We start from the raw sequence: 12,866 nt of genomic DNA, 5'->3' as shown, positions 1-12,866 counted from the left end.
CCAGACAAAGGGGTGCCGCCGAGGGACGCGGCTCTCAGCAGCAGCCCGAGCGCCTTTCCCCACCCAGGCTTGGTGACACAAGCACGACACCCAGCCTTGCACCGTCACCCTCCCGCAGTGGTCGCTACGTTAGCCGATCAATCTTTGTCAGCGGATAGTGGGAGGTTGTAAAAAACCACATTACATGCGCCAGAAAGCTGCCGTAGAAATTACTCCTCTGATTTAATTTGTATTAGGTTTTTGGGGGTTGTTTTGTTTTGGTAGGTTGGATTTTTGGGGATGGGGAATTGCTTTTTTTTCCCCTGTAGGTCCTCCATCACAGCTTTTTCAACATCCTTGATAGCTTAAACACAGCTTTGGAAAGGGGAAGCTGGACTGTCTTGTGTAGAGAGCCCATGGAGTGGAACAGGTCACCCTGCTGTGGAGCAGGCAGTTTGCAGACTCATCGGTCTGGTTGTGACATGCCTCTGGCACCCTGGTCCTTCTGCTTGAGCCTGGTCACTCCCTGTCCCCAGGGCAGGGCCTGGTCACTCCCTGTCCCCAGGGCTGGTGCACCTCCTGCCCTCCAGAGGTGGCTCTGAGGCCTCTTCTAGCAAACTCTACTCGGACTATTTACATCCCCCACCTCAGCCCTGCTCTCTGGTTCACAGTAACAAGATTGGAAATAGATGTTGTCGTCCAAGAAAATCAATTTAAATCCCTGGAGAACCAGATGCCACCGCCAGCAAATTTCAATAAGAGAATGGGAAAAAGGGCAAATACTGCAGAAAAAAAGTAGATTTACAGAATTCTATAAATTTTTGAACCTACACTACTCATTAGGCAAAGACAGGCTGTGTGATGCTGATTTATGTTTTTCCTATTTCTCAAACTGGCAGTTCCAGATTTGGGAGTATCATTGTGCAACAAAGCCATAGTCATTTTCCTATTAAAGCAGAGACCTCCATAGAAGGATCCCTTGACATAGTATTTTTTTGTGTAACTTCTCAGATAAGCTTCTTGGAAAAAAAGATTTATTCTTTCAGCTGAACCTGAAAGTGTCATTTTCAATGTGGTTGAATAAAGCTAGGACATTCATTAAGTAACACTTCTTTTTTTTCTTTTTGGTGTTCAGTTTCCAAGAGCTGGAGAAGGAAGAATATTAATCGGGACTTTGGTGAGTGTCAGAGTAAGTTTTCAGGTAAAATCCACAGAAATGTTAAGCATGAAGCCGCATACATTATCAGACACATTTAAGATTGGATTATTAGAGCGTGATGCCTCTCCCCCAGTTAAGGTGCAAACGAGGCAATGTGCCAATGTCAGTAGTACCTTGGACATTATTTACCAGTAAATGGAGAGGAGAGAGAAAAAAGTTAGCAGGGGACATCAGGAGGGAAGAGAATGACAGAGGCACATCACTGTGATAGAAAGTGATCCAGTGGATCCAGCCTCCAGAGACAGTTACTCCTCTTCTGGTCTTCTCCATTGTGGGGGGGTGCCATGAAATGTGGAGTTCAATGGGTTAACACCTTCAGGGGTCCATGGGAACACCCAAGCACCTCCCCTCCATGGGAAGGGATGTTTTACACTCTTTTGCTACACTGGATCTGTTGCAATGTCATGGATCTTGTGCAGTCCCTTGGTGGAATGCCTCAGACATGAGTCTGGGGGTGCTTTGGGGGTCTGGAATGGTTTACACATGACAGCTGCCTCAGACATCAGCAAAGTCAAGCCAGTTATGCCTCATCACAAGGGATGCATGTGTGTGACTGTTAATGTCCCTTGTGGATGTGACCTGCCCCGAGGAGGGGGCACAACTGGGCCAGTTGCATGCTGGACAACAATTGGCATGATAAAAACACCATCCCTTCTCTGGAGGGTCTGCTTCTCATCTGGCTCAAAGCTCAGCTTGCAGCCTCCAAGGGTGGGTGTTCATTCCCTCTGTCTCATGTGGAGCAGAGGCTTCAGCACATCCCCAAAACCTCTACCCATCCACCGTGGCCACGGAGGGAAGAGTGCAAACCTCACCTCAGGGAATCTGTGACTGCAGCTCCCCCTGCCAGACCCAGCCAGAGCGGATGTTCCAGCACAGCTGCTGAGCTGGCTTTGCTTGTGGATTCACTCTTCTTCCCCAGCCTTGGTTACTTCTCCTCAGGCCTGAGATAACTGGACAATAGTACCACCTTTATCTTACTTAAGTATCTTAACTCACAGTTCAGTTTCCCAGATTCAGGCAGGGTGGGCTTCCTGCATCTTCTTTAGAGACTTTGCCATAGTGGGCAAAGTCCTTTGATGACCATAACAGTATTTAACACAATAATGATTTTTAAGTCTCTTACAAACAATAATGCCAGTAATGTAGTAACTTATTTTTCTTCTAAAAGAAATAAATAACAGAGCAGGGAGGTAGAGGTGTCTTAAGGTTCATTCAAAAACACCATTTCAGACAAGAGGTTACTCAACCTCTGTGACCTGAAAGAAATTCCAGAAAACTCTATTGTTAATTAGCTCACTTATTTCTGAACAATTTATTCTTTAATATTCTCTAATGGTCTTGATACCAAATTCTTAAGTGCCTGTTCTACAAAGGGGTTTGTTTTTTTCACTCATTTGCCTATACTTACACCAAAGAGAAACAAACGTGGAAGGGCAGCTTAAATATTGTTTTAAAATAAGTTATGGTCCATAGCTGGTAAACAAAGATGGATGACAAAGTGTCATGTATACACACAGGTACCCTCATCTTCCAAGGTCTTAACTGATAGAACTTACATAGAACTTATAGTTATTCACAGAACTGATTCTTAGATAACTGTAACATTCCCATTCTTTACATCAGGCAGCAGGGAAGTTTACTGAATATAAAATGAAACCTTTGCTTAGCAGGCCTATGCTGAGGATAAGCAGATCTGTGGACATTGAAAATATTTACTTACAGAACTTTAAGAAAATACTTTTTCTCCTGTAATAAGCAATATTGTTGTTTCAGTGCTGTCATTTATTGTTAGGGGAGTGTGTGTTTGGCAAAACAGTACCCTTAGTCAAGGCATATGTAAGAGACACGTTTTTAATAAAGATTTTTGTAAATTACACCTTGCATTTTTGCAAATTCATTGAATTATGAAAATCTGTAAGAGTACAGCAGTAATAACAAGTGAATGGAAGTGCTTTAAAGAAAAAGCATGAAGTAGAGCACCAAAGAGCATTTAAGAGTGTGTGATAATAAACAAATGAGGCAGAGGGAGACCTTGGGAGGCAGGCTCATAGCAGGCAGAAGCTGTGCAAAGAAAAGGCAGGCACCGGCCGATGGAAACTGGATGTGCCCTAGATTAGGGGAGTGCCACAGGAGTGAAGAGCCATCTCCAGGAATCAGAAAGCACAGCTGCCAGTAGGATCCAGTAACCAGATCAACATCCCCTTTTTTGACAGATACTGACCACCCCAACATATTATTTACTTTCTTCTTTGAGCCTTCTTCAGGGCTGAATTGGTTAGATGAGCACTGTTTCACCTAAATAGCCTAAAATTATTTGTGTGAGATCAGTTTCCTGATGATGCAAAATTACCCATGGTAGGCAAAATGAAAACTGACTCTGAGCAGGTGTAGAAAGATCTGACAATAGTGAGCAATAGGGCAATGAGATAGTGGCTGAAAGTCTGTCAATAACTAGGAACTAATGTAAACAACCCTAATGAATATAAGGAAAATAATGAAAGCAATGAAAATAACTGTAACTAAACTTACATAATAATGGGCTATAAATTAGCCTTCATTACTTGGAGTCATTGTGAGTAGTTTTCTGCAAACATTGGTTTGCTACTCAGCAGTAGTCTAAAAGGCAAACAGTGTTAGAAATTGCTTCAAAAGCAGCAAAAAAACAAAGTAGGAAAGCTCATTACAACCCTGCATAAATGTCTTTGCACTTGAGTGCTGTGTACAGTTCCAGTTCCTTTCTATGATAATGTGAAACTAGAAAATGCATGTATGCAACTGAAAAAATATATGCAGAGGTATGGGAGTGCATCTGTGTGAGGAGATAATTCTAGCTACAGAGCAGACTGAGAAAGGATTGTCTTTTGATCTATAAAACCTCCAAGGAGACACAGGAGGCTGACAGGAAGCAATCACGTGCTGGTTTTTATCACACACGACTTTGGGAAGACTCAGTAAAACATCAGGCAGAGAGTTTAAAACAACAGCTGGGAAAAAAAATTTCATACAGTGTTATTAAATCAGAGTTCCATTTAGAATATCCCTATTAAATGAAAGAAACCAGAAAAACAAACCTGAAACGCAGTTTGTCGGAACTCCAAGAATCTCTGAAGACAAACATGATAAATTAGCTGGAGTGGTTCAATCTCACATAAACAAATTCTGTATGGTTGATAGTATAGTTAACTATATCCACTCGAAGATAACACAAAGTTTGTTTCATACTTGATTTTGGCAGTGGTTAGCAGTCCCACTACTCATTTTCAGCACAATGCATGGTTTCTTTACTGCACAGAGTTGCAAAACCAAAGCAGTTTAAACACTTTGAGCTTTACATTTTAAACAACAGAGAAAAAAATATCTGGTTGGAAGTGTTGTAACTACAATCCTTATAACCCTGCTGGCTATTACCAGCTCTCTACTTTCTATTCTAGACTCAGTTCTTTCAAGCTTCAGTATTTAAAGGACTTTTCCTTAGTAACTCCACTAGAATAGCTTTAAAAGGGTCACAGTGGTACAATTTCCTCTGCACTCTCTGAGAACTACCTAAATAATTTATTTTTCCAAAGCAACAGCTTCAAAGAGTTTCAGAGGGTCTCCAGGATAAAATGCCAAGAATGCTGTTATATATGGGCATCGAGGCCATTTTTGCATCCTTGGCCTTTAAACAGGCAAAGGGTAAAACTTAGTGATAGCTGTTTATGGATAACCCATGTCTAAACTTCTGGCCATAATTTTAAGTAGCTTAGTTGGTATGCTACCATATAGAAAAAAGGCAGCAAATTTTAATGTCCCCGGCATTATTGTAAGAAGTGAATTCAGAATAGAAGTGAATTTTGTGGACTTGATTAAAATTTAAAAATATCAGTGGGTCAAAACACGCACTACATGTATTCACATGTCATTGCCTTTGATTTTGTTTTGCTGATTAAACATGACTTCCCTCCTGCTATCCTTAGCTATAACAGACATATAAGAAAGGGGATTTAGTGTGCCCAGCATGAAGATAAATCAGCATTCCAATACTTAACTTTCAGCAATCTTGCAATTTTATATGTGAAGCTGCTTATAATTTCAAGTTTAGAAAATATTTCTTGCATATATATTTTCATTTTCAATAGTTCTGATGTCCACATACTTTGCTCTGTTAACATTGCCCTGTATCTTTTAAAATGGCATCTGAAAAATTTACTCAGTAGCACTTTCCAAAGACAGAACTTGGCCAGAAGAGCTGGAAGAATTCCCAGTGAAACTTCTGTACTCCCAAGCTCAGAATTTGTAAACACTTTCTCTAAATATAGAGTAGGATCTTATCAGCAGTTAACTCTTCAGTCTTAATAAAGTCCTGCAGATATTGTGTATTAGATATTGCATGTTAACATTGGACCTTCCCAAGATCTGCAGAATTTGAAGAAAAACTCCTAATAAAAGAATTCAGGTGTGGGAGCAGGCAGATGTATAAAATAGATTAAATCAAAGTCTTATATCAATTTTTATTTCTTACTTTTTATAAACATATAATGATTTCTACTGGACATAATTTAGTGTGATTTGTGAAATCTCGATTATCTCATTTTCAAAGGTACAGAAGTCTTGTTCAACACCAACAGAAACTATGGCTGATGAACACAGCTGAAATCTAAGTCACTTATAGGTAAGCACACAAACTTCTACTTGTCAGCATCAAAGCACTGATACTGCAAAATAACACACCAGAAACCTCAGACAGTTCTGGTCAATTCACTCACTAGCATCAAAGGGAATTATGAGTGACACAGGTTTTTTCCAGTACAGGAACCTAAGGCTCACTCTGACAGCACACAGAGTTTTTACTTACCAGTGCAAGGAGCTAGTAAAGCAGTCTGCCACTTATCAGTAGTGCTATGTAACAATTAAACAAGGAGTGATGGTGTCATATCCAATCAAATGTATTTACACAAACTGCCAAAGAATAGATCATTAATGTTTTCAGGAAATACACTGAACTCTGAGAGCAATAATGATTTTATTCTAAGTACCGTCTAAAAACCTTTACCCGAATACTAAAACTGACTCCATGCAAGTCACTTGATAGCCTGATTCAGCAGTGACTTAAAGGGAGACACCTGAAAACCAAACTCTACAAGCAGTGTCTTGAACCCTTAGAAATGAAAGTGGGAAGAAGGTTTTTTTGAGCTCCAGCCTAACTCTGTTCAGCTGCAGACCTGACTGAACAAGCTGGCAAGGGAGCTCCATAGCCCAAAGCAAGACTGCACACAGCACTGACCCTCCATGCCCAGGGATGTCATAGCCCACTGTTCCCAGAGACATGTAGTAATAAAAACAAGATTGAGAACAACTAGAAAATGGCATTGTTCTAATTTGTAACATCAAGCTGTAAAGGATATCTTCCAACCCTCTGTGTGTGTTGAATGCTCCCTCAAGCAACCATTAAGACCATTCCAACATGATTCTTCTTCCCATCTTGGATGGCCAAACACCACCACCAGTTACTCAATTTTTGAGTGTTTACCCTCCTAGGGATGTTTATACCCCCTAAAGACACAGGCATCCACCCCACTAAGCTGGGGATTTTGGCACAGGAGACTCATCAAGAGGCCGATTCTACCAACAAAATATTTAAGAATGTACTTTAATTATTTTCTTGATTACAGCAATTTTCTTAAATCTAGATGAATACTGTCATGTCTGCTGGCATTGTTAAAGTTGCTTTATTTTCTTTGAATTAACTACTGTACTTCCCTTTTCAATGCAATTTAGATCATGAGAGATGTCTTCTATTTTAACAGAATCTGAATCATTATCAATTAACCACTCAAGTCAGAAAATGCTGGCTCCTTTATTTCCTCCATCATTGTAATTTCCATCTTATAGGAAGGATTCAGGTAAAAACAAGAGCTATTTCTGTAATACAAGGTTATATACTATTACAAGAACAACCACCAGTTTACAGTTTTTAACGCCTACAGAATTTTCAAAACTGCATGTCTGCATATTCAGAAAGAAAAAGGATCATAGAGAGATCAACTAAGTAACAATTAACAAATAAAAAGTTGTCACTGAAAAAAGCTGTCACTGTCCACAGGAACCATGTCTAGTCACGTTTTCAGTCAGTCAGTCAGCTAGCTGAGGGTCATGTCATTACTTAGTTTCTGTAGAAAAAACACAAGCACAAAAATAGTATCAAAAAGCAACATACCTATTTTTATTTCAAAGTATATAGTATAAAATATAATCATTACAACAGCATATAAATAAGGCTTTCAATATCTTTAGAAGAATAATACTAAAGTTTTAAGCATGCTTCTTTAACTTTTAAGGAAGTGCCTCTTTCTCTGAGCTGTGTGTAAAAGCCACCATTTTTTCTGCAGTATACTGTTAATACAAAATACAGCTATTTTTTTCAATGCTTATCACAACTATGCTACAATTACCTTTTAAATCATTTTCGCAGAGCAGTAAATCATTAAAATATATACATACTAACATCAGGATTTCAATAAAGGCTTAAGTCAAAAAAATGCATGCAAATGAAATCAGTGATGCAGTACTTCTTCCAGACAAGAATAAAGGAAGACAAAAATAACCAAGTATTTTATAATAGAAAAAAAAATTTTTTCCAACTTAATCAGTAACTAAATAATTATTAAAAACACCCAAGATTTTTCAGCATGGGAAAAATGCAATGAATCCATTTTCTGTGGGTTGAAGTCAATCAGCAGTGAGTATCAAAAGCTACAGAACTTTGCTCCACATATCTGTGTCTGGCATTTGTTACACAAAGCTGATTAGAAACTCTGCTTTCTAAGGACTATTAAAGTTTTATGACAGACATTTTGGGTGGATTTGGGGTTTTAGTTTTGTTTGCTTGTGGGTCTCTTGCTTAGTAGTTGGGGGGGGGTTCCAAGGTGGGGGTGGTATTTAAATAGAACTACTAGGTAGCAATGAAGAGATTAATTGGAATGCCACAAGGCATTCTTCTGACAGATAGCAAATTCTTCCCTTCCTCTTCTATTTTTGAATGACACCGTGTGTGTAACTGGCATCAGACACTGCAGTGAGCTTTTCACAAAATACTCCAAGTAACACAAAGCCCTGAGCTGAGAGCACAAGCTGCTCAACAGCAAGATTTTTAAGAAAGATCTGCTTTTAGCAACTGCCTAGAAGTAATCACTGTAGTTATCTTCTCAAGCCTACACTGATGTAAAACAAGATAGTTTGAAGTGATTATTTCAGCCATAAATACTTGCTTAGCATAAAAGGGAGTAACCCCACATCCCAAAAAACTTACATTAGAACTTAAAGTGGTGAAGAGAACTCTACTAGTCTGTATTTCCATATTTTCTCTGCTACTTTTAACTATTCACATAAACAAATTAATTTTCATTGAGTTGTAGGAGAACCAGAGCCTGTAAAATTCATTAGGTGAATTAGTTCAGAATATTAATAGATGTGTATTCAAATTTGCCTGATAAACTAAGTTTGTTGCAAGGTAACAGAAAGTTCTTATAATCAGAAGTTTGCATTGCAAAAGCATTATGAGTAGCATACTGTTACCATAAAACCTTTTTTAAAAAACAATTTTGTAAATTGTATTTTTAAAAAGGCTGTTTGCATAAGGAGGAGTTGGGGCAAAACTTCATATGTGTTAAAAAATATTTTACTTAATTATTACATTGAATGACATTTATTTTCACAAAGATTCTAGAATTCACAGGTCTTCTGAATTTTCATCAGAAAAATTTGTATAGAAAAGACTATTTCAGAAATCCAGTCACTTTGTTGGAGACAATAGGCAAGCAGTACAACAGCACTTTAGAAACGATTTTTTTGTTAAGAGGCAATGATTTCCTTAAGTGAAAACTCACAGAAGTTTTAGCTAGGAAGGTTATTTCCTACAGCTAAAACTCAAAATGAGAAAAGTTAGTATTCTCACATCTTTAAAAAACCCCACAACTATTTCAGAGGTAGGGAGAATTGCATCTGTCTTCACATGCACAATTTAACACTTTAATCAAAAGCAAAATATAAGCCTCCAAATTGCTGCAAAGCTTGTCAGTCAGTCCAGTGCCAAGTCAGGCAGTGGGAAAATCACTTATATGGGTAAGCCTTTTTGAAAGGCAATCTTTCCTTTTAGGTACCCCTTCATCTGAATTTGAGAAGCCAACTAAAGGACAAATGAAAAAGTAATTCTGTCTGTCTATCCTGAAAAGAGATAGATGCCAAGACAACCTGCTAAGAAACTTGGAATCAGGAGTCTGGTGTACAGAAAAAATGGGGATAAATAATTTTTCTAATTTTGGATGCATGTTGTATTTACACTTCTCGAGTGAAAAGACCTGATATTATATTACCCTTCACTCATAGTTATTCTTGTAGGGACACGGAGGCTGGGCTTTTATTGCTGAAAGCAAAAGTCACATTAAAAACAAACAAAATGTTGTACGAAGATAAGAGTATGGGTACAAGTTACTTAAAATTGCATTCATCGGAGCTGCTGATTTAAAAAAAAAGTTTCAATTAAGTTTTAGCTATAATTCCATGAAGAAAAAGAATGCCCAGAAATCCAACTTATTAAAACAAAAGCTGTGTACAAAAACTAAGGCCATGTTAAGTATCTGCTGCTTATCAAAAAAGCAGCTGGGAGGTCCTTAGAAGAAAAGGAGAAAAAGAACACTTTGGGCAAAAGCTTTTTTTGGTCTTTGCAACTCTGTGATCACAAAGAACATCTATACAAAGAAAGGTACAAAGAGTGAAGCTTAGAGGGGAAATACTGATGCAAAGACAGTCATGTCATATTTTCTGAATTAGTTAAATCAAAACCTCATATCCCCTAGGAAGACAGGATGGTATTGGAAATATCTGGAAACTATAGTAATATTTGAGAGTTATTTTGTTAAAAAAATGTCTTAGGCTTTTCTCCCCCACTTAGGCTTTTCTCCCCCAACTATATTAATCTTTGGCACTAGTCCTAATGCTGAAAAGAATAAAAATAATTCAAACATGTGATGGAAGTCAATATCATTTGAAGCAAGGCAATGTTTTAAAAGAACAACTGAATTTTGGTACCTGAAGGCAGTAAGATATAAAACATCTCTAGGAGTTTAGCTAGCTTTCACAGGCCATAAGCATAAAATAATTAAGTTCTCAAACACCTATCTCAATTCCTTCACCACAGGCTCTGCTTTATTTTTTCTACTATCACATATTTCAGCTACACCTCATTTCTGAGACCCAAATATCCCAAACCTTTGGTTTCATCTGACAATCTTACCTGTCCCCCCCATCCATTTTTATTTACCCTGTCACCCCTCTGCCCTTCAAAGGCTCAACTTTTCATCTTTAACCAATGCCACTGAGGGCATATGATAGTAATGAAAAAAAGACACACACAAGCTTATGTCTGTTTCACTGTTTATTTTTTGTATACTCTTTTCAACGTCAACTGGTTCTCCCAAGTACAAAAGTGATATTTCTATGAACATCCAGATTGATTTTTATCAACTGGTTCACCTTTTTTCCAAGAATTATAAAAATTGATTTTTATAAAATAAAGTGCACGTGCATATATATATAAGCATACACACACCCATATATAGAGATATATATATGTGTGTGTATACACACAGAGATATATTAAAAACTATATATATATGGAATATATATAATATATATAACTAAAGATATATATTTAATATATATACTATATATATATATATAACTAAAATAAAATGCATACATATACATACACGTGTGTGTGTATGCACACACAGATATATCAAAAATTCTCTTTCAGTTTGCTAGCTAAGAATAGATTTAGAGTTTCTCATTCTATGTTTGTATCTAACTCCAAACTCTTAGCGTGTCCCTGTGTGAGGTAGCTGACTCCAGGGTAAGGAAGAGCCCAGCTGGGTGGGGGTACTCACCTGCTCAGTAAGTTCTCTGGCGCTTGTTGGGCTCCTCGGAGGGTGAGTCTGCCAGCCTCACCTTCAGCCTCACACCATTCACAATCTTGCCATGCAATGCAGTTATGGCCTCACTGGCACTTGCTCTGTCTGCAAATTTTGCATAGGCCACATTTTTTCCAGCCACAAGATAAACGCTTATCAATTGTCCAAAACGACTGGAGGAGGAGAAAAAAAATAAAAGGTCATTTACAGATTTTCCTGCAAAAAAATTTCCAGTCTAAAGCACATATAATTTGTTAACTGCAAAACCAGGATTTTTATATCCATGTTCTCAATTTGCATATTCCCCTCTCTTGAATTAGGGGCAGAAGTACAAATGAACACCAAAAGTTTACAGATGTTTTCTATGAAATACTACAAGAGAGCCACAAATATCAGTGATCTCTCTCTTATTTACAAGAATATGTAAAGCTGATCAATACTACAGTCCCCAAACACTAAATGGCACTCAAAACACCCCACAAAAAAACAAAACGAGAAAAAGCCCCAAACCAACCAAAAGTAAGACATACACACCCAAGCTGGCAGATAATTTAGAAGCTAAATCTGCATCTCACTTAAATGAACTTGTTCAGTTGTGATTTTATCTTTGAAAAGGTGTCACTGAAATGACTCAGAAAGCAAGCACTGCAGCTTCAGGGAAAAATAGAGGTGGGTTTTTTTTCTATTTTTTAGGAAAAATAGAGTACTCAGGAGATTCTTAAACAGATCTGTAAATATTTTTTTAAAATTGTCTGCTTGTTTCTTACAGAAGTTATACTGAAGTGTCAAGACCAACACCCTACACTTGCTCCCCCTAGGTTACTGTGGAAATTTATCAAAATAGTTAAATGCCTAACAAAAATAAGTAAAAGAAAATGTAAAATGAATAAGGAAATAGCAACTGGAAGTACTACATTTTTTGGTTAAAAATCTACATCAGAAGACTAGATATTTTACTTCAGATTAAGTAAATTGATAATAAAGTTGCTATACTGATGATACTGCAGATGTGCTTCAACATGAACCCCATTACACACATCTTTCAAAAAGTAACTGTTACTACTGTTCACTTATGACTTCACAGTCGCTGTGCACTGCCTTTTCTGGAAAGAGTTTTCAGGCCCTCTTTTTTATTTTCAAGATTTACTTTCAATATTTCACAGTTTGTTTCCTTTTTGTTAGGGAACACTTATTTGTAGACAGAGTCTTACCAGAACACATCCTCCAGTACATTTACTGGTAAAGGATGGGGATGAAAAAGTATGAAAAGCCTTTCCTTCACAGAAGTGTCAGGTGGAACTTTTTTTTTGGGTGGTGGAAGTATGGCATCTGTTTGGGGCTGCAGCAACTGTGGGGCAGAAGCTCCTCCAAATGCTTGCTGAAACAAGGGAAAAAAATGCAAGTGTAAGTTAACTGGTGGTGGGGGGCAGAGGAAGTAATTTTACCTTTCTTACCATTTTTGTTCCATTACAGGACATAAATAGGCTCTGTGAGTTCTAATCTTCATTACTTTATTTACTTTAGTTATTTCATTAAACTGGACAACAAATTCAAGCAAGGTCAGACACGTTTTTAGGGAATAAAGATGCAGCACATAGAACAGTTTGCAGAAGCAAGTGAGCAGTGCTCTTTATTGGCATATGTGAGGTTTCTTACAACAATTCAGAAGCATACCAACGGCGTCCATGATCGGAACTTACAGGAGGCGTCCTGTACTGCTG

At 37.8% G+C, this 12,866-nt stretch overlaps 1 protein-coding gene across 1 annotated transcript in view; it reads right to left on the bottom strand.

The window, feature by feature from the left end:
• Positions 1–6,811: 6,811 nt before the first annotated feature.
• Positions 6,812–12,866, bottom strand: part of RBM45 (RNA binding motif protein 45) — a 12,033-nt gene continuing 5,978 nt past the window's right edge. The window contains 4 exon segments of the mRNA XM_005416106.3: positions 6,812–7,347; positions 11,122–11,318; positions 12,357–12,523; positions 12,846–12,866. The exon segment at positions 12,846–12,866 is cut by the window's right edge and continues 32 nt beyond it. Coding sequence (XP_005416163.1) covers positions 11,126–11,318; positions 12,357–12,523; positions 12,846–12,866 — 381 coding nt within the window. The 3' untranslated portion in view covers positions 6,812–7,347; positions 11,122–11,125.

Source organism: Geospiza fortis, unplaced genomic scaffold (assembly GCF_000277835.1).
Source record: "Geospiza fortis unplaced genomic scaffold, GeoFor_1.0 scaffold112, whole genome shotgun sequence".
Lineage (NCBI taxonomy): Eukaryota > Metazoa > Chordata > Aves > Passeriformes > Thraupidae > Geospiza > Geospiza fortis.
Note: the sequence above shows the minus strand (reverse complement) of the source record. Positions and strands in the feature narration are given on the sequence as shown.